Consider the following 22,358-nt stretch of genomic DNA (forward strand, 5'->3'; position numbering starts at 1 on the left):
ATTTTTGGTTCTGGATCACTGAGAAACCTCAGCAACATAGGAAAGGTGAATGACTACACAAACACTTGACAAAGGAACAGATCAAAGCAGAAAGATACAAAGGTAAAATGGACCCAACAATGATCACCTGAGAGTAATTCAGTTTAGGAAACAAGAAAAACAATATAGTATCTACCCTATAAATGCAGAGAAAAATGTGCTTTTCCAAGACTTATGGATAGTCTCTATATTAACTCAGAATCACTCAATGCAATATTGTTTTTGTTTTGTACCTGCACAATATTTAGCATAGTGAAACCACCAACTAATAACCTGGAATTACTAGCCAGGAGTTCAAATGATTTGAGGTCAAACTTGTTAACTTTGAAACGGCTTTCCTTTCATCTTAATGAAAAGCAAAGCAAATTCTCTTTCTGACATTATCTGCATGTAGATGAGAACAGTAGCAAAGCTTCTGTGATAAAATACTATGGATAGCAAACAATTTTCCATCTCTGGATTTGCTTTCTGGTACAAGGAGCAGAGATTCAACTTTAGTTTAATATAGTATTTATTTGAATTTTAAGTTACAACTTTGGGTAATATTTTGACTTTGTGGCATACAGTCACCTCCTGTAAAAGTACATGAATTACCTAAGTGAAAAAAAGAGCTAGGGAAAGTAACCAAATGGGGAACAAGAACTTTGTAGTGGTAATTATCTTATAAAGACTCTCCTAGATAGCAACATTATGGTGGGTGAACTTATTAGTTTTAAAAAAAAAAGGCATGTATACTTTGGGAAGCAGCATGGCTCAGTGGAAAGAGCCTGGGCTTCGGAGTCAGAAGTCATGGGTTCGACTCCCGGATCTGCCACTTGTCAGTTGTGTGACTGTGGGCAAGTCACTTCACTTCTCTGTGCCTCAGTTACTTCATCTGTAAAATGAGGATTAACTGTGAGCCTCACGTGGGATGACCTGATTACTTTGTATCTCCCCCAGCGCTTAAAACAGTGCTCTGCACATAGTAAGCGCTTAACAAATACCAACATTATTACTTATATCAACTATTTTCTTTAAAATTCCTGAGACAACTGAAGTGAAAAACCCATCAAAGTTTCCATTTCTCTTTTATTTATGCATGGTGATTTTACTATTCTGCAAGAATACTGAGTTTCTGGTGTGTGTAAATGAGGTGTATACATGTAGACAAAAATATATGGCTGTGTAAAAAGAGGATTAAGTAATGTGTATTTGGTGCCCACACTGAACAGAACAGTTTCCTTTATAAAAAAATACAAAAACATACAAAGCATCACTGGTGTTGCAGATGTATCTAGAAAAAATGTGAAGAGTGGCCCCCTAGGCACAGGCCACAGATGCCTGCAGATTATTTGTTTTCTTAGGATGAGGGTTCAATTTAGGAGCTGGTAGAACCAGGTTCCACATACTTTGTAAGTAAAGAAATCCTTGTGGAGGCTACTGGTTGAACCCCAGATGAAGTAGTGAGGGAGTTTATCCTTAAGTCTCCATACCCCAAACTACCTTCCCTTAGTGCACAAATTGATGCCCTCAACATCACTCTCTCTACTGAACTCAACTCACTCCCCAACCTTCGCCGATCTCATACCACTAGCCCTCCCTCATCCCCCATGGGTCCCTCCATTTATCACCCTCCGACTCCCTCCCTCCTACCACTTCTCTTCAAACTACTTGAGTAAGTTACCACTGCCTCCACTTCTTCTCCTCCAATTCTCCCCTTGACCCCCTCCAATCTGGTTTCCTTCCCTTCACTCCACAGAAACTGCCCTCTCTAAGGTCACCAATGATCTACTTCTTGCCATTCTGCTCACTTCGTTCCTAACACCAACCCACTTATTGCACCTCGATCTCATCTACCTTGCTACCCACCCCTCACCTACGTCCTCCTTCTGGCCTGGAATCCCTCCCCATTCATATCTGACAGATGATCACTCTCCCCCCATTCAAAGCTTATTTGTATTCTCTTAAGCACTTAGTAGAGTGCTCAGCACACAGTAAGCACTCAGTAAATATGATTTATTGATTATCCTGCAGTGAAAGAGTCTTAGCTCCCTTCCACAGTGGCTGCATCTTCAGGTAGAAGTCATGCCATGGGTAATAACTTTTATGATTCTAAGTGCTCAACATTTGGAGAGGAGCAATAGAAGAAAGTTTGTCTTAGGTCATTATTTGGGATAGGAAGAGAAGTATCATGTTTACCTCCAAAGAACAAGTTCTGCAGTCTTAGATCTCCCTGAAACTGTAGACTCTAGGCCACTATTCCCAGAGACTGGCCCCTTTGAGTCCATTTAGAATGTTGGGAAATATCAGTTATCCTGAGACCCAGGAGAGGCCAGTAAGTGAATAGGTTCTGAAGCACCTTATTCATTACTTTTGGATTATTTTAGGATTGGTTCACTGTGGGCAGGGAATGTGTCTATCAACTTTGTTATATTTTCACATTGGACTCTCCCAAGCACTTAGTACAGTAAATGCTCAATTCATTCATTCAATCGTATTTATTGAGCGCTTATTGTGTGCAGAGCACTGTACTAAGCATTTGGAAAGTACAATTTGGCAACAGATACAATTGACTGATTCATTGATTGGTCATGGTTTGAAGCTTTTCCCATGTGGGAGTGTGTCTATCCCTTATTTTAGTTGCGAGCTCCAGAAATGTAGAGGCCATGAATGCTAATTTTCACTGTATTTTCACCAGTGCATTGCATAATGCTTGGCACTTCTGTAGAGTACTTTATAAGTGATAATGATGATAACAGTATGTTGTAAAAGTCCCTCATTATATTGCAAGCTACCCAAGAGCAGGGACCACATCTTTTATTTTCTTTGTATGCTTCCTATGTTGCTGATGCAGTGCTCTGGACACATTAAATGCTCACTGAATACTATTGATGATGAAGATAATGATAACTACAGCAAAACACAAATGGATACAAATCCAGGACCTGGAAGTTTCATCAAATCTCTGCTTAGAGCAGCTTTATTCTACCAATGTTTGAGATTCCAGAAAGACAGCGAGATCAACTTAAGGGAGACTGAAACCAAGGAGAGATATTCTATAAGCTGAACAGTGGCAGTACACGGGTTCTGAAAATAAATATGTATTTCCCTTATAATAGTTTTAGTGTCCAAGAGTAAGTAAATAAGAGCAGGGTCACCAGAAGCACAGTTAAATTGATTCTTCCAAAAGTGACTCTGCACTTTTGTTGCGGGATGCAGGAGCCATAGTGTGAAGAGAGGTGCTGAGCTGGAGGTGATCTCATCCAATTTACGGGACTGGAGTGGGGTGCAAGGGCAGTGCTGAGCCTTCACGCAGGCATGGTCATATGAGGGCGATGAGTACTGCCAATAGAGGCACTACTATTTTGATTATTTCCTCCTTGTTTTTTTGCAGATTCTATTACCATCTTCTTTTGTTGGCCTTAGAAGTATGACTTTTGGCCCTAGCCAGGGCTGCTGCAACATAAGGCTGGGCCTAATTTTGTTCTTCTCCATAGAGTTTGCCATGAAGAAGGTCCAGAGTCCAAGAGGTGAGGGTGTAGAAAATTGAAATTCCATGGATCAGACAGAGCTGGTGGTATATCAATAGGGCTCAAGTGGAGGGAGATGATGAGAGCAGAGTTGGTGTGGACTGGGACAAGATTTGTGAACAGACTACTTAAGTGAGAGTTTGAAACGGGCTCCAGTTAGAGGAGCTGGGACTGGGGAGTTAAAAAGATGGGAAGGTGATGCTCTGTGGGGAGCTGGACTCTGAACAGGTCTTTCACTATGGCTTGGTGTGATGTTATTGCAACAGCCTTACCCAGGAGACCTGAAGATTTTTGTGGACCAAGAGCCAAGCTTTGAAGTCCAGCAGAAGAAGATGGATAATAGAAACCGTAAAAACTGAGTACATATTAATAGAATCAGTCCTACCAGGTGATTAAAAAGGCACTGGTGAAATTTAAAATTCAATAATAGCCTAACACATATAGAATAAATCAAAACCACAGTGCTATCCCAATTTTCTCCAGCTCAAGCTACAAGTCAAAAACATTGTGTCTGAAAATACAGTTGGTAATAGTTACAGGAGTGGAAGTTATGTTTATGCCTCTGTCAAGGTGGATCTTCATTTCTTTAGACTTGAATTAGAAATACAGTAACATATTATATTAAAATTTCTACATATTTGAAATAAGGATACAAATCAAGACATTAGTACCAGTTAGAGAAGAGATAATAGGTTTTTCTCTGGTGCAAGATCATAGGATGTGAAAACAACCAAAACATTTTATTTTCCAATGTAAAATTACTTTCCCATTTATGATGCAATGGAGGCAATGAAAAGACAAAGCCTTGGGAATTCTATATATCCAGTGAGTTTTCTCCAGAAATCTTATTTGTATAAACAATAAAGTTAGATTAATACCTCAGATTTTAGAGTGCCTATTTCAAAACTCGCACCCTGGGAAAGTCAGTGACCTTCAAGTTATTGAGGCATCACTGAAGAGTCGTGAATCATGAGACTAAATTTACTGCTAATTTTCCAACTATTTACTAAAGCCTGCATTTTTCTGAGAAACATGAAATCTGAGTTTCCATTAAGAATGTGATAAAAAATGTAATTTATAGAAACCTTCATGTTTGGCATCCTTGGCAGAGTTAAGGTTATTTCAATTTTATGTACAGTTAAACTGACTATATTATTTTCATTGAATATGAGACACTGGGGAAACAGACTTGAATTTGCACACTTTTGTCTTCCCTCTTGGGACAGATGGGTAGGAGGAGGAGACTTGTGGGGTTAAAGCACCCTCCAGCTATCATAACTTCTATTCTTGTCAAATTGTGCAAATAGGCTATTTACAGTTGCAGCCTCCTCTTCCTCTACCTTTCATCCAACTTCCTTGTCAACCCACTACAATCTTGTTTCTGCCCTCTTCATGCCACTGAGACTGCACTCCCCAAAGTTATCAAAGACCTCTTCCTTGCCAATATAACAGGATTTACTCTATCCTGATCTTGTTTGACTTCTTGGTCACATTTGTTACCATTAGGTACTTCCTTTTCTTCTGGAAATGCTACCCAACCTGGGTTTTACTCACACAGTCCTTTCCTGGTTCTCCTTTCTCTCATTGTCTTTCACTGGTTCCTCTGTCTGTCAACCGCAAACTGTGGGTGAGAGCCTCAAGGCTCTGTTCCAGGTCCCTTCTTGCCTCACTTTAGCTCCCAAAAAAGTGTCTCTACTCCCACAGCATTCCATCACCTTGCCCCCTCCTACCTCACCTCACTTCTCTCCTCCTACAACCCAGTCCGCACACTTCGCTCCTCAGGTGCTAACCTTCTCACTTTGCCTCGATCTCGCCTGTCTCGCCATCGATCCCTGGCCCACGTCCTACCTCTAGCCTGGAATGCCCTCCCTCTTCAAATATGCCAGACAATTACTCTCACCACCTTCAAAGCCTTACTGAAGGTATATCTCCTCCAAGAGACTTTCCCAGACTAAGCCCCACCTTTCCCCATCTCCCACTCCATTCTGCATCATCCTGACTTACTCTCTTTGATCTTCCTCCCTTCCCCGCCCCACAGTACTTATGTATATATCTATAATTTTATATTGATGTCTGTTTACTTGTATTGATGTCTGTCTCCTCCCTGCCCCAGATTGTGAGTTTGTTCTGAGCAGGAATTGTCTCTCTTTATTGCTGTATTGTATTTTCCCAAGCGTTTGGTACAATGCTCTGCACATAGTAAACGTTCAATGAATATGATTGAATGAATGCCTGAACCTACCACCTCTACATAGATGACTCTCAAATCTATCTTGCTCACACTAACCTCTCAACTGCCTTTGTAATTTCACATTTCTTCTTGCAGACAACCTCAATCTCAATATGACTAAACTCATCTCCTTTCCTAAATCCATTCTACCACCTTTTCCATCACACTAAACAGCACCATTATGTGACTCGTCCCAGAAGTCCACAGTCTTTGTAATAATTATTCTGGACTTTTTGCTGTCTTTCGATTCTCACATTCAGTCTGTTGCTAAATCCTGTTAGTTTTCCCATCACAACATTTCCTAGATTCGCTCTTTCCTTTCCATCCAAACAACCATCACCCTGGTCCAAGTGCTCATCGTATTCCAGATGGATTACTGTGTCAGCTTCCTCCCAGAGTTGCTGGCCTCCAGCCTCTCGCCCTCCAATCTATACTTCATTCTGCTGCCAGATCATTTTTCTAAAATGTTGATCTCACATGTCTCCCCACTGTTCACAAATGCCCAATAATAATAATTATAATGATGGTATTTAAGTGCTTACTATGTGCCAAGCACTGTTCTAAGCATTGGGGTAGATACAAAGTAATCAGGTTGTCCCTCATGGGGCTCACAGTCTTAATCCCCATTTTACAGATGAAGTAACTGAGGCACAGAGAAGTCAAGTGACTTGCCCAAAGTCACACAGCTGATAAGTGCAGAATCAGGATTAGAACCCACAACCTCTGACTCCTAAGCCTGTGCTCTTTCCACAAGCAGAAATTCCCAATTGTTGGCTATAATGAACTCAAATTAGCTCTATTCTAATCAATTTATCATACTTATTAAGTCCTTACTGTGTGCAGAGCAGTACTAAGTGCTTGGGAGAGTACAATATAAAAGAGCTAATGGACACAATCCTTATCCACAAGGAGTTCACAGTCTAGATAGGAGCTTACAGTCTAGAGTAAAATCATGAATTGTATGAGCTTTCTTCTCCCAGTTCACCCCAGCTCGTACACATCAGTGACCCCTTCTCATCAGTCATTTGGATTTAATCAATCCCCTTCCTTCTGCCTAGTACTTCCTTGCCCTGCAAATCTGCTGGGCAACATCTCAGCCCATCTTCAAAGTCTGCCTGAAAAGCCACCTCCTCTAGGAGGCATTCTCTAATTAAACTCCATCTTCCCAGGGTGTGTCCATGTAACAACCAACCTTTTAACATTTATGTGGATTATGTGTATTCTTGATTTACATTATCTAATTTCCTTCCATTATTTTGTTTTTAATAGGCATAACAGTTTGTGAATGTCCCAAATCTGTCAGACTCTCCCATTCGATTGTGAACTTTTTGAGGGCAGGGTCTAGGTTTCTTAACTCAACTGGGCTCTCCCAAATGTTTACTACTATGTGCTGCTAAAGACATACTACTGATTGATTAAAATCTATCAAGTTAGTGGAATGCTCATATTGCAAAATACTGAGGGAATGAAACAGGGAATTCTCATTTGGATATGGAAGTCAAGTATTGGTAGTGATCAAAATTAGCTGAGGGATCATTGCAAAATAGGTTGACCAGTTAGCTGGATCATTTGGATAGTTTTTCTAAAACTGGCCAGCATAGACTACTTTCTTGTCCAATACTTGGCCTATATATCAGTTTTGTGTTTTTATTGTTTCATCTGTCCTTAAGTGTCTGTCACCAACCCTTTGTCCTTATATTGTAAACCACTTAAGGGCCTGGGATTGGGTCTAATTCCCATATCTGTATTTTTTACCTGGAGAACTATGTACAATGTTTTATTATTACTATTATTAGCTATTAGTGCTATTGGGAATTTTATACAACTTGACTATACCACCAATATCATCTTTTTCCTGCTAGAAGAAGGTGTTCTCCGCAAGGGATCAATTGGCCAAGATTGTTCTAGTATCGGGGGTTATCAGAAGGGCCTAGTTCTAGAATTTAAGGTTTAGCAAAATCCTGGTAACCAAGCCTTCTGTATAATCATTCCTATTCACTTACATGTACGTATTTTGTTTTCAGAAAGCTAACAGATCTTCTTCTAAACATTCTTTATTCACACTTTTTATAATTTTCATAATCCAATATAATTACTGGTCTTATTTCCTTTTAGTCCTTTCCAGGCTCTAGCCATTTCCACATGGAAATTATTTAAAATATACACAGAAGCTAATACATAACTTTATTAAGATGTGGGCAAGATTCTTAATCAAATCTCCACTTTATACAGTAAACCTTAGAATCTCTTTTTCCATTTTCATTCATTATACCTCCAAGTCAAAACATTTTAGACTATTGTTGAGCAACCTGTGGATATCTGTTTATGATCCCTTTTTAAAAAACATTATCATATAAAAAAATAGGAGGAGCCAGAGTTAAAAAGAGTTGGTGGAATAGGCTCCAAATTGTTGTACTGCTCTCCATGATCAAACAACATGGGTTGAAAGGTGCAGAAGAACATACATGAGATTGCTAAATATTCCAGATAGTCATTTTGGCATAACCAGCACAAAGACCCATGAGAAGTGTTTCCAGTGAATGGAAGGTTCTTGATGGAGAATCAACAAATTTTGTGAAGTAGCTGGGGCAATAGTACTAAGCTTGAGAAGACCTACTTAAGAGCAATCTTTCCTCAAAGCAGTCCCACGTTCATCTACTGGTAGATGCTAGTCCCAGATAAGGTAGCTGGCATGTTCATATTTACATATCATCACTTTTCCTTGGCAGTGGGTAAGACTGTGAAAGGTCATCTCTCTAGTTAAGAATTTTAGACTTAATAAAAAATTGCATACTTAAGTACTTAAGTATTTTCTTATGTGTTATGAGCATTTGAGTGGTAGTTAAGTCCATATATGCAGTGAGGAAATGAGGCAGATAATAGGCAAAATCATTCCTAAAACTAAGGTGCTTACCTACTAGTTGATCTACAGGACATTATTCATTACAAGGCAGGGAGTACTTCTGACACTCTAAGAGAATGTTAGTGATTTAGTGGTGTTCGACATAATAGTGGGTCCTATCCAGACTTTTGCAAAGAGCATGACACTCACCTCAATGTGTATTAAAATGCAATATCTGAGAGTAACCCTCAACATGTTAATACAGTTACTTTCAAGATGTTGGAGTCATTTACCTCATTGGAAGTTTAAGGAGGAGAAAAGGTGAAAAAGCAGCCACAAGGATTCAGACACATAATAAAATCAAGCAAGTTTACAGTCTTATCTTTTAAATGCATTTCATAAACACTGCTGCATGGAAGCTACCATTATATCAGATGCATTTATTAAGAGATGTACCCAGGTTAGAGGCTTCAGGGATCAACAAAACTTCAAGTTCTACAGAAGGATATCTGTACTACCACCCTTAATGGAGTAAATACTTTTTTCCCCTCTGCCTAGAGAATGGGAATGAGTCTATTTGTTCCAACTCAGGCTGGCAATAGTACTTATTTTCTCCCCACTAAGTTTAAAAGTCTAGTGAGGAATAGCTCTACAGTGGTGGAAGTATGGGGATGGATATCTAGAAACAGAATTCAACATCCTTCCATAAGGAAATCATTTAACAAAGGAATGAATTACAATAATGTTTCATTTGAACAACAACATGGTTTACGCAAAAAATGCTGATTGGCGGAGATAAACCTTTTTAAAAAAATCCTGGATTTAGGCCTGAGCAACTTGAAAGTATAGTGGTTCCAATGTAACATTAAAATCCCATTGTTTTTAAGAATATTTATCAATGCCTTCAAAGTTGTTCTAATTAAAAAAGCAGTGATTATTAACCACTGAGGTCAATCAAGAAAATAGCTTTCTGGATGGGCAGAAGGTCTTCTATGGAGGAGTTGCTTTCAGATAAGCATTTTGAAGACTAATCAGTCAATCGGTGGTATTTCTTGCATGCTTAAAGTACACAGAACATTGCACTAAGTATTTGGGAGAAAACAATCCGATAGAGAAGCAGCATGGTGTAGTGGATAGATCATGGGCCTGGGAGTCAGAAGGTCATGGGATCTAATCCCAGCTCCACCTCTTGTCTGCTTTGTGACCTTGGGCAAGTCACTTAACTTCCCTGTGCCTCAGTTACCTCATCTGTAAAAAATGGTTATTAAAAGGGTGAGCTCAGTGTGGGACAGGGATTGTGTCCAACCTGATTAACTTGCTCCTACCTCAGAGCTTAGAACAGTGCTTGGCACATAGTAAGCCATTAACAGGTACCATAGTAATTATTATTTTTAGAGTTGGTAGACATGATCCCTATCCACAAGGAGCTTACAGCCAGCCAGACATTAAGATAAATTCCTAATAGGGGAAGTGGGAGAATAGTTTAGTGCCGAAAAAGTGCCCATTTGTCCAAAAGCTAATGATGTATACTTTAGAATTATGGGATTGGTCACTCAAACTTCTAGTCATATTTGTGAGCCGGATTTCAAATTTTCAGAATGATCAAAAATAGTGTTGTATTCTTTGTTTTTTGCCCTTCAAATTCCCCAGATTCAATGGATTATCTGACAGTAATACCCAAGTCAAAGAAACTTTTATTTAATTTACACCTTACCCTCCCAATTTCCCAGGAATCACCAGTTATATCCCAGGTACAAGGTCCATATCAGGTGCACTTCAAAAAATAAGGCCCAGTAGAAAAGACACAACAGTATACAGTGTTAGACTGTCACCCTTCAAGGTATCTATCCTACTTCCTGGCCTTGTTTTTGGACTTGAGAAAAAGCATGGACTATTATGGGACAATAAAAAGCTGATTGGAAATGTAACTGTCCAGCAGTTATTAGAGGCCCTTAATGTAAAACTAATTGTAAGATGCATTTGGGATTCATAGAGGACCATTCCCCTAAAGATAATGCACATAGAAAACTCTCAAAAAATACCAATGGCTGTTAAAGAGGAGAAAGGGTTTCTACCTAAATCACCCATGTTAACTTCAACATCACTTATAGCTCCATAAAGGCAAGGGTAGTCCCCATTCCAGATGGAGAAACTGAGCCTAGTCACTTGTTCTAAATTCCATTAAAGCCAGCAGCCAAATCCAGGCAGTCTTACTTCTCAATCCAATACTTTGCCCAACAGACTACAGAGTTTGTTTGGATAGCTAAAACCAGCACAATCATAACAGGAGGAACAACTGGAGGTAAAACTCATTTAATAAAAGTAATATATTTCTCCAATGTAGCTTTCCTCAAAACAACTCTAAGCAGAACTAGCACTGTAAAGAGTGTCTTAGACTCGAAGGACAACTCTACATCTACTATTACTATTAGGTTTTCTAAAAATGAAAATTTACATGGGAGCCGTTTTCTGAATTTCATTTTGCTGTAACTATTGGAGGAGACCATGTTTCACTGTTCGGATGAAAACTGCTTCAGGAAAACGGGAGTCATAAATCTCTGAGTCTTAAGATTGATGAGACACGTGATCTTATTCACCACTCAGTAGTTTGGTGCTTTTGCCTTTTCTTTGGGTATATTCCTCTCTTTTGGAATGGCAGGACCCATTTTGCCAACTCTGTGTTAAAAATCACTGTGATTTCAAGGACCTGAGTATCCCAGGATTGTCAAACTAGGGCAGAGGAAGAACAAAAGAAAAGAGCAGAAAAATGTATGATCTTGTCAGAACAAAAGGAGTCCTTTTGTAAATGTGTAATTCAATCCAATGTGCTATTTACTGGGGCTATAACAGTAAAAGAAGACAGTAGTAAATGAAACTGCTACTTCTACTGGTCAGATTTTTTAAAAAAGGCATTTTGGAGGCTCCATTATCTTCAGAATTCAGGAAGCCTGTACACACTAGTTTTGAAATGTGTTAGGCCATTGATATAGATGTCCCAAATCAATTTTGTCATGTTGAAAGATTGCTGAGTTAGATTCCGAATGGACTCTTGATTCCCTTTCTACTTTACAGCTTGCACCCTCTACTTCCAAATTTATCATTTAAAATTTTAGGGACAGTTTCTGTTTTTAAGAGGAATCAATTTATCGAAAATATCAAAAGCTGGAGCTGAAATTAAATTGGAAGAACAATCACAGAAGGTTATGAAAAAAATCACTTTGTCACAGATGTCACTCATAATAATTAAATAATGCAAACAATTAAAAAGATGAAAACAATTAACACCACAGCAAAGAACTGAGGCCTCACTTACCTGGAATAGGAATAATAGGAATACTTTCATTAGGGACCACCCTTGGTGAACTGCTATCTTCCACGTAGAAATGAGCCGTTTGGAAACATTTTCTGTTAAAATAATAGACTATGATGAAATAAATGAAGCCAAATGGAACAATCCATCCATAAATTGAGCACATTTTCTGCTTTTTATTTGCAATTTTAAAATAATTCAGTTTGGCACATCACTACAATCTAAGTAAACTAAATGCAATGGATTTAGTTATGTTAGCATTCACCCTGTTAGAAAAATCTGTAAATACTCATCACATATATACATTCAAACCAACAATGTCATGATTTGAAAGTGAGTGAAAAATCTTACTACTTTGGATATGAATGGAAAATGAAATGGATCAATGTACACTTGGAATGGATAAATGATTTCCTAGAAAGATAATTGCCATAAAGTTTATATATGAAACATTACAGTGCTGTAGTTCCACATCCCAACTCCTTTGTATGAGCTCAGAACCACCCACCTCAAATAACCCACAAAATGAATAACAGTCTCTCCACCTCCTAGGTGCTTAACAGGGGACCTCAAAGCTGTATAAAGTGACCCAAAATGAGATTAATGCTAAAAAAATTTCACAAGAGAGGCTAGACACAACTACAGCAAGGATTTAAAACTCTCTTAGGGTCAATGGGATTTTTTTTTTACCTGTACTTAATGCAAAGCAGAGAGCACAAACTGGTCATCATAGAATAGGCACTGAACAGAAAAAAGCATCAAGAGCTTTAAGGGGCTTCTGCATGCTGATGCTGGATGAGGCAGGGCTTTCCAGCCTCCACGTCACTGCTCGTGGAGGACTTAATGAGCTGCTAGAAGCACAAACTGAATATTTAATGAGTCTCACTCAGTATGAATGGCTATTGTGACAAGCACAGGGTCCACGCTCATCTGTTGGGGGCTCTCATGACAATAGATTGGCCTTTCCTGGAAGAGCCCTATTTCTAGATCCTTTTAATGAACTGTTTGGCAGACCTGTCTACAATTTAAGGTTATCAGGGGAGTCCCCTGCCCTGCCTCAGGTACCTGGCAATGAATGATATTTACATGCAATGGCTTGTAACTTTCCGGCTGAAAGGCTCCACTGTTATGATTATGGAAAAATCACCATGAGACAATGCACTCTCTTTGCCATCTTCCTTTGTTGATACAATCAAAACTAACTTGGGCCTGAATCATTCTCTGTTGAGCACTTAACACATATTGTGGCACTGAAGTCAAAAAGGAAAGAGGAAGCATCATACACCTCTTTAAGGGAAAGCTGGGACCAAGAGACTTAGAAGTCGGGCAAGCGCCGAGATCTGAGCTTTATAAAACACTACTATAACAGCAGGCAGTCAGAGAAGATCACATTTCACAGTAGGCAGTACTTTCCTGAAGCAGTGACTATTTTCAGACAGAAAGTGTCCTGTCCAACCTTACACTTAAGCACTGCTCTATGGTAAATCTAGTTGGCTAGGGAGCACTGAAGGGTGATTTTGCACATAAACCAGCTTGCTTGACACATGCCTCAACACTTTTGCCAAGTGGGAGGAAAGAGTCTATTTTCCTCCTCTGTAAATTGTATGTTATTTTCAAAGGAAGGAGAGGCTTCAGCTCCTCTGTTTTGTCTGTCTTTAGTTTGAACAATGAGGACCCTTGGGGAGAGAATAAATCAGCCATTCAAGGCATTATGAATATGAAGCAGGGAAAATGTTTCAGGGTTTACAATGCATCTAGAATGTTCTCCCTTAATAAAGTCTACAGAAAAGACTATCAAAAAAAGTAGCCTGCCTCTTGATAAGTGAGTGTCCTGGAAGCATAACTTATTTTCACCATTAAGTTAGATATCAGTGCTACAATTCTGGTTGGGTAATGACTTGTTAATGCCACTTATGACATTGTCAAAAATTTTCTAAGGCTTAGTACACAATTTAGAATATTTCAGAGCTAAATGAACTAGATAAATGAACTATAATGTACTCAGCATTAATACAGTGTGTACAAACACACAGTACAGCTGCACCTTTGTGATGCTGAATAAGACTTGCTTAATGAATGATTGCTATTTTATGAAATTACTCATTTCCAAAATAAAGAAGCTACTTCGCTTAACTTAATTTCTACACTTTTTGGATTTTTAAAATATGAAAATTGCTCACAGTGAGAATTACATAACCACTTCCATTAAGAATATGGGTCCAGTGCAATTACAAAATCTTGCTTTCCAAACAAGAACAGCAAGGTTTTTTTCTCCTGACATGTCTACATGCTCTATAGAAATAAAAACTTGAAGACACTGTTGTCTTTGAAAGACTGTGTGCCTTCAAAAAAAATTGTGCACTGTGGCAAAACTGCTGACACTCCCCCACTGATTTTTTTATTGCTTTTCCCTGAGGCAATATAACCACACACTCTCTGAGAAACCAGGCACAAAATTAACACATATGGACAGAAATCCAGAAGACAATGCATTCTGCAGATTACCACCTTGATTTAATAGAAATACATTTTCTTCTAAAACTAAGGATTGATAAATATGTCTATAATTTCACATGACTATTATTGAATTATTGAATAATGGTGATTTGTAAAATGTTTAATTAACTAATAAGCCAGTCTTCTCAAGTTTATATAATCCCCAAAGCTGTCTTCTCAGGAATTAAGTATTCATATATTGCGAATACAAATTCGCTTTTCTGGATTCAAAATAGCTATTTCAAACTGAAGTAAAGCAACTGGGTTAACGCTTATAGATCAGTGGCAAGTCTATGAACTTTTCTGAAAAAAGTTTAATGACTAGATTTGGGGGTTTTTTGGTTGTTTGCTTTCTATCCTATCTCTTGATGGTGGCCATACAAAAGTCAGTAAACTCTGAGGAAGAGAAAATGCTGTCCCATGGTAAAGTCTCCTAGAGAACGATGAACCAGCTTTAAACTCATTGCAACATCCACAGTAAAGAAAATTTATTTCTGAACTGGAGGAAATAGAAATCCAGTGAAGTTCTGAGGGCCAGCAACTATGATTTGATCAAGAAAGAGAACTTTGAAGAAATGGTTCCCAATCTGCCAATTTGGAATTAATTTGCTAATAATTAAGAATTAACTAATTTGCTGAAGCAGCATGGCCTAGTGGATAGAGCATGGGCCTAGGAGTCAGAAGGACTTGGGTTGTAATCTCCGTTCTGCACTTGTGTGCTGTGTTACTTTGGGCAAGCCACTTAGCTTCTCTGTGCCTCAGTTTCCTCATCAGTAAAATGTAAGATTAAGACTGTGAACCCTATATGGGACAGGGACTGTGTCCAACCCAATTATCTTGTAGTTACCCCAGGGCTTAGTACAGTGCCTGGCATATAGTAAGTGCTCCACTATTGGCTTCAAAGCTTTCCATCACCTTGCCCCCTCCTACCTCACCTCCCTTCTTTCCTCCTACAGGTCAGCCTGCACACTTTGTTCCTCTGCCGCTAACCTCCTCATTGTGCCTCGTCTCATCTGTCGCGTTGTCGACCCCTGGTCCACATCCTACCTCTGGCCTGGAATGCCCTCCCTCCTCACATCTGCCAAACTAGCTCACTTCCCCCCTTCAAAGCCCTACTGAAAGCTCACCTTCTCCAGGAGGCCTTCCCAGACTGAGCCTCCCTTTTCCTCTGCTCCTCTTCCCCTCCCCATCGCCCCTACTCCCTCCCTCCAATCTACCCCTCTCCTCGCCCCACATCACATGTATGCCCCACATCACATGTATATTTGTACAGATTTATTATTCCATTTATTTTATTGATGTGCATATATCTATAATTTTATTTACTTATTTTGATGCTATTGATGCCTCTCTACTTGTTTTGTTGTCTCTCTTCTTCTAGACTGTGAGCCCATTGTTGGGTAGGGGTTGTCTCTATCTGTTACCAAACTGTACTTTCCAAGCACTTGGAACAGTGTTCTGCACATAGTAAGCACTCAATAAATACAATTGAATGAAATAGCATTGTTGTTGTTGTTATATTATCATTATTATTAATAATAATTATTTCTTTGGAAAATTCAGGTATTTTTCTACACATGACTTTTCTTAGCTCCCTACCCCAAGTACCTAATTGGAAAAATGAGGAAATATACTTTGTGGAAATATAATAATTAAACCATAAGAATATAACAAAGCCAGGTGTCAGAACTACAACATCATTTGCAAAGCTTTTAAACAAATAAATCTTAGTTTAACCCAAGCAAAACCTTCCCCCATAACAAACAAAATAAGAAACAACTTTTTATGTTTTTCTTTCCCATGTTTCCTATACCTATGGAGAAAATCAAAAGCAATCGTTAGCCCTAATTTGCAATGACACCAGACCAGGAACTCCCAGTAACTCATTACACTTTCTTTGACCTTTGACAGGTCAGAAGTAGTCTGAGCCCCCACCCTCCCCCTCACCTTAATATATATGGTCAACATCTGTTTTGTGACAGGACATAGTTTCAGTATTAGTGACATGGTGTTTCAAATAGGCCTGAAAGGACTCTCTCAAATATATATTCTTCATATTAGTACAAAGAATTCAGGATTTTAAAAATTTATGAGGAATTGTGTAGCTGAGGAAAACAGAGTAAAAAAAATTGAGGAAACAGCAATAAAAAAGTAGAATTCATGAGGTATAAAAGCACTGAAAATATGAACCACCAACTTAGTAACTAGCTGAGCCAGGTAAGAGTATTTTTCCTTCACCCATCACATAACTTAGGTTTTTAAAATCAGTGTTTACTAAAAGTAGTTTTGTCTCGAGTTTTTCCGAGTGGGCAAAGACAACAGAGACCTACTCTGAAAGAAGCTCGGGAGATCCTTCTAGTCTTAGAAACTTCACCGCATCCTCCAATATCTCCCCTAGCTCCTGCACTTTCACTTCCAGCTTTTGGTCTAGCCCTTACCTATCTTCGCTGGGACCACTCCTCTGGACACAATTTCTAGAGAAATCTCCTTTGTTGAGAAAGGACAGTTGCCAGAACCAGGGCAGGAAAAGCAAGAAAGAAAGGTCTGGGGCTACTGTGGTTCCATAGAAACTAAACACTTTTCCATTTTTCATTTATTCAGTACAGTCTTTTACCTGAAAATGACCCACTCTAGCAAAGTGGGATTTTAGCAAAAGTTAAAAGAAAATCAGGTTATTTTTTATATGAGTGCAGGCTTTCAGGAATCCTACTAGTTTTAAGAGTTGGGTAGGGAGAATGTGTGGCAGGGGATGTGTCTCCTAACTCTGTCGCACTGTATTCTTCCAAGTGCTTAGTGCAGTGCTCTGGACACAGTAAGCACTCAATAAATACCATTGATGATAATGGAAAGTGCACAAGTTTGGGACTCACATCTGGGTTGCAGCCCTTGCTATTCCACCAGCCTTCTGTGTGACCTTGGACAAGTCACTTAACCACTCTGTGCCTCAGTTTCCTCCTCTGTAGAATTAGAATATTACCTGCCTTTCCCTTGCTCATTTTGTCAGGATACACTAAGATCATTCATGTGAAAGTATTGTGTCAAAATGAGTGGTATACATATTCAAGATTATTATTAGATATTTTTCTTTAGAGCAATAGTTACAAGACATTAATTCACTTGAAACACAGAAAGAGGATTCAGAAGCTTTCATTATTTGGAACCTTTTACTACAGATGGCATACCAAGGGGCAGTCTCAAAAACAGAGATTTGCACATCAAGGCATTATCTCTGTGGTCACATTAAGTAGAATAGAGTGTGGGGTGCATGTCTTCTCCCTAACTTTCCCATCACAGTTGACAACACCACCATCCTATCTCTGAGGCATACAACCTTGGCACTGTCCTTGACTTGTCCCTTAATTTCTACCCCCATATTCAGTCTGTTGCCAAATCTTGTCAGTTTTTCTACACCATTTCCAGGAGCTGACATTTCTTTGCCACTCTACCAGCCACCATGCTGGTTCAGGCCTTTGTCATATCTGGCTTTACTAGTGCATCAGTTCCTCATTGGTCTGCCTGCCTCCCTAGTCCATACCTCAGTCTGTTAGTCATATCATTTTTCTACAGTGTTGTTCTGAATACATGTCCCCACTCCTCAAAAACCTCAAATGGTTACTCATTCCTCTCCATAACAGGCAGGAACTCTTAACCACTGACTTTAAGGCACTCAATTAGCTACCTCCACTCTCTTCTTATAATAATAATAATGATGGCATTTGTTAAGCGCTACTATGTGCCAAACACTTTTCTAAGCACTGGGGTAGGTACAAGGTAATCAGGTTGTCCCACATGGGGCTCACAGCCTTAATCCCCATTTTACAGATGAGGTAACTGAGGCCCAGATAAGTTAAGTGACTTACCCAAAGTCACACAGCTGACAAGTGATGCAGCTGGATGAGAATCCATGACCTCTGGTTCCCACGCCTATGCTCTTTCCACTAAGCCACGCTGCTTCTTATCTACTTATCCATCCCAGATCACCCTTTTCATTCCTCAAGTTATCCCACTCACTGTGCCTTCTTCTCAACATTCCTGCCACCAACCTCTTGCTTTGTCTGGAACTCCTTTCCCCTTCAAATTTGACAGACCACAGCTCTCCCCATATTCAAAACCCTTCTGAAATCACATCTCCTCCAGGAGGCTTTCCCTAGTTAATTTCTAAGCACCCCTGCTCACTGTGCCTCCTTCTCAATAGTCCTGCCACCTACCTATTGCTTCATCTGGAACTCCCTCGCCCTTCAAATTTGACAGATCACAGCACTCCCTATCTTCAAAGACCTTCTGAAATCACATCTCCTCCAGGAGGCCTTCCCTGGATAATTTCTAGTCACCCCTGCCTATATCCCCATCCACTAATGCCTGCCAACACTTATGTGCCACCTAACCACTCGCATTGTCACAACCTCCCATAGCAATTGTGACATGTCTTATATACCCTATTACTTAAGGACTAATTCTTATGCATATCCCCCTTTCCTTTTCTTTCCTGAAATTTATTGTGTGTCTGTCTCCCCTGCTAGATTGTAAGCTCCCTGAGGGAGGGGATCATATCTACTAATTGAATTGCACTCTACACACAAAAAGAGCTCAATAAATACTACTGAATCACTGATCATTCTTTTCAGGGCAGTTATATGTACATATGCAAAATTAACCCCCTTGTCCGCTTTGTAGCACACTATAGCTCTCTGCACAGCTATCAAAATAATTACACGCAAGATTTGCACATGAAGCAAAGCCTATAGCCTTTTGGGCTAACCCACAGTTACTAAATGATATATGGAAATCAGAAGCCATAAGTCTCAGACATCAAATTAGGCTCCACTGCTCTATAATCACTTTGGGGTGGCAACTAGCTAGCTAACAAAGTGTGGCTCAAAATCTGAATTACAATTTCAGAGTGGACAGTAGGCTATGATGCCACTGAATATTAATTATGCAATTTTAAATCACAGTAGTATATAAAACAGTTGAGTTTATTATGGTGCTTCCTCTAATATACCTACATCTCCTAATTAACCCATTTCCACACATGCTGTATCACTCAGGGATTTCATTAATATTTATTCTCATAAATGAATGTAATAGTGAGTCTCATTTTAATATGAGACATATATAATAGGAAGACAAAAGGTCAGAGCATGATTTTTAAAATATAAATGATTCTGTGGATTGAATTTTAAAAAGAATTTGATCTACTGAACTGGGGAATATCATATAAACTACCATAAAACATATTTTGGTAAGAGAAAGATGCAATTGAGTGTGTGTGAGTTCATGCATATGGGCACTGGGCATACCTTAATGATTATATATAAGGAAATAACTTGCTCGATTACTTTACAGCAGGAATTCTCACAGGCTAAGTGATCTTAGAGTAGGATGAGAGGGAATTAAATAAGAATAATTTCATGATTAGTATACAAAATCCTTAAAATTGCCCAAATCAATGTAAAATTTAAGATTTCTAAAAGAAATAAAAACTCCAGAATTTCTCACATGGAAACTTTTATAGGAGGGAAGAGGGGTCAAGAGTCTAAAGGCTGCAGTTGAGTCATTTCAGTTATTCCTGTTTTTTTTCCAAAATCATAATTCATAAAGAAGCTCCCAAGACAGAAATGCCTTCTCTGTTAAATATTAAACTGGCAAGAAATTCTAATCTGTGACTTCTGCCCTCCCTTCCCCAGCCTGCTATCCATGCAGACACCTTCAGAAGATCAAAGTGATGGCAACACCATGTAGGAGTTAATGTAATCCAAAAGCCACTTCATAAACTAGATTTTTGACAACAACTTGGAGGAAGAGGTGGTTTTGTATTTCAATTGGCAATAAAGGAGGATGTTTCTTATATTTTCAAATACATCCAGCTGTTAGATGAAGAAAAGAAGTTAGGTCTGATATCTGAGATTAAGTAGCTGTTTTTCAAATTGAAACTAGCTTGAATATCCTAGGCATCTGGACTAAAATAGTAATATGAGGATGAAAAATATCACTTTAAATAATTTTCAGCCATTTTCAAATAGCACAATACCAGCAATTTGTGTGCAATTAATAGTGAAAATAAAGCTTAGCTGTCAAAATGCAAAGAACATGAGGGGGGGAGTAAAAATTCACTTTTCAATCTAGATTGGGATAACCATGACACCTGGAACCCTTGTATTTATGCAGGTCATTTTATAATTACAGTATTTTTCCTAAATGTATTGGAGGTGATTTGATATTTATCAGGGTTTAATCTAAAGGAATTACCCATTCTTTAACCAGGGTATATAGATAATGCTTTTCTCATTCTCTATTCCTGGCCCTCTCATAGTATTTCTTGTAGCAGTCTTCTCAACAATTTTCCTTTGCACTTGCTTGGTGCTGACTGGATTTGGTTTACTAATTAGCATTTTGAAAATTGCCATTTGGCTTTTTTGTTCTTGCCTCTTAGTTTCCTAGTATTTTTGCTTTGATCACTTTCTTTAATTGTCTCATAGGACTCACCCTTATTTCCTGGTCCCTAAATATAGGGTCCTGCATAGCATTTTCTCAAAAGTGTTTTTGTTTTGTTTCTTTTGGCATTTTGTTGTTGTGGGATTTGGTCTGAAGGCATTCTGCTTCCCATTTTTCTGCTGCAGTTTCCCACCCACACCAGCCTCAGAGCATCATCTCCTTTGCTATGATCAGTTTCTTCCTGCTGTTGAAATAGACTGAACATTGTTTTTCGGCCAGGAAGGTGGGAGGGAGGGTGGGCAAAAGAGAGGAGCGCAGTTTAGATGTACTCTGCTTTTCTTCATTCTCCTCCCTAACTCTCTTCTCCCAATGTACACTTGCTCAACCTCCATGTCTTTGTTCCCATTCTCTGCTAATCCACCTGGAATTTCACTGAGTGGTAGCTGGTTGAGCTAGATGGAAATTCCCTCTATGGCCAATCATTAAAACTAGTCAGGAACCCAGAGTCACAAGCAACTCTTTCAGAATGTTGGCTATTATCTCTCTAACAATGGGTCCTATTACAAGAGGTAGCCTTTCATTATGAGGGCAGAGGCAAATTTGAAATGGAGATTTGAAGAAATGGGGGGATTTGGCTTTCAGGGATGGAAGCTCATTGGAAGCTTAATAAACTCCTGGCTTGCCCTGAAGCCTAATGGGAAAGAGATCTAGATGTAGAGCCCAGCAAGGGTTTGAAAAGGTCCCAGGCAGGTCTGGAGCCTAGTGAAATGCTAAAAAGGGAAAAGAGGAAATGGAGAGTAAGGAGGTTGAGGGAACCAAGAGGTCTTAGAGAAAGGCAGATGGAGATTAGAGGGAGAAATAGGATAAGACGAGGAAGAGAGGGAAATATATATACACACCCAGGATCCATACATGTATAATACAGTTGTCAAAAGTTTTTGTAGATGATGCAAGACAACAAGATCCTATCTAGTCATAAAAGTGTGGTTGAAGAGATTGATCTTTGACTAAATTCCCTTCTGTACTGTGTGCACATAGATAGTCCCTTGTTCACTGATGTTAGCCTTATACAAGGCCTGATCATTTTCAAGACTGCTTCTTGGTATTCTGATTTTTACAAATCAATCAATCATATATGTTTCCTCATTTCCTTTTTTCCACTCCCTTCTGGGTCATCCTGATTTGTTCCCTTTAGTCACCGCTCCCTCAGCCCCACAGCCCTTATGTCCATACCTGTAATTTATTTATGTCTCCCCCTCTAGACTGTGAGCTCATTTTGAGCAGGGATTGTGTCTACCAAGTCAGTTTTATTGTGCTCTCCCAAGTGCTTAGTACAGTGCTATGCACATGGTAAGCACTTAATAAATATGATTAATTGAGCACTTATTGTGTGCAGAGCACTGTAGTAAGCACTTGGAAGAGTACAGTATAACAGAGTTGGTAGACACATTAGTAAACACATACAAAGCCTTTATATAATCCCAGCTTGCCTGCTGT

General features: G+C 39.1%; 1 protein-coding gene across 1 annotated transcript in view; it reads right to left on the minus strand.

Annotated features, from left to right (window-relative positions):
* Positions 1-22,358, minus strand: part of PTPRG (protein tyrosine phosphatase receptor type G) — a 686,752-nt gene that overhangs the window by 58,548 nt on the left and 605,846 nt on the right. Inside the window, exon 14 of the mRNA XM_039910413.1 lies at positions 11,934-12,025. Coding sequence (XP_039766347.1) covers positions 11,934-12,025 — 92 coding nt within the window. The remainder of the gene's footprint in view (positions 1-11,933; positions 12,026-22,358) is intronic.

Source organism: Ornithorhynchus anatinus, chromosome X1 (genome assembly GCF_004115215.2).
Source record: "Ornithorhynchus anatinus isolate Pmale09 chromosome X1, mOrnAna1.pri.v4, whole genome shotgun sequence".
Taxonomy (NCBI): domain Eukaryota; kingdom Metazoa; phylum Chordata; class Mammalia; order Monotremata; family Ornithorhynchidae; genus Ornithorhynchus; species Ornithorhynchus anatinus.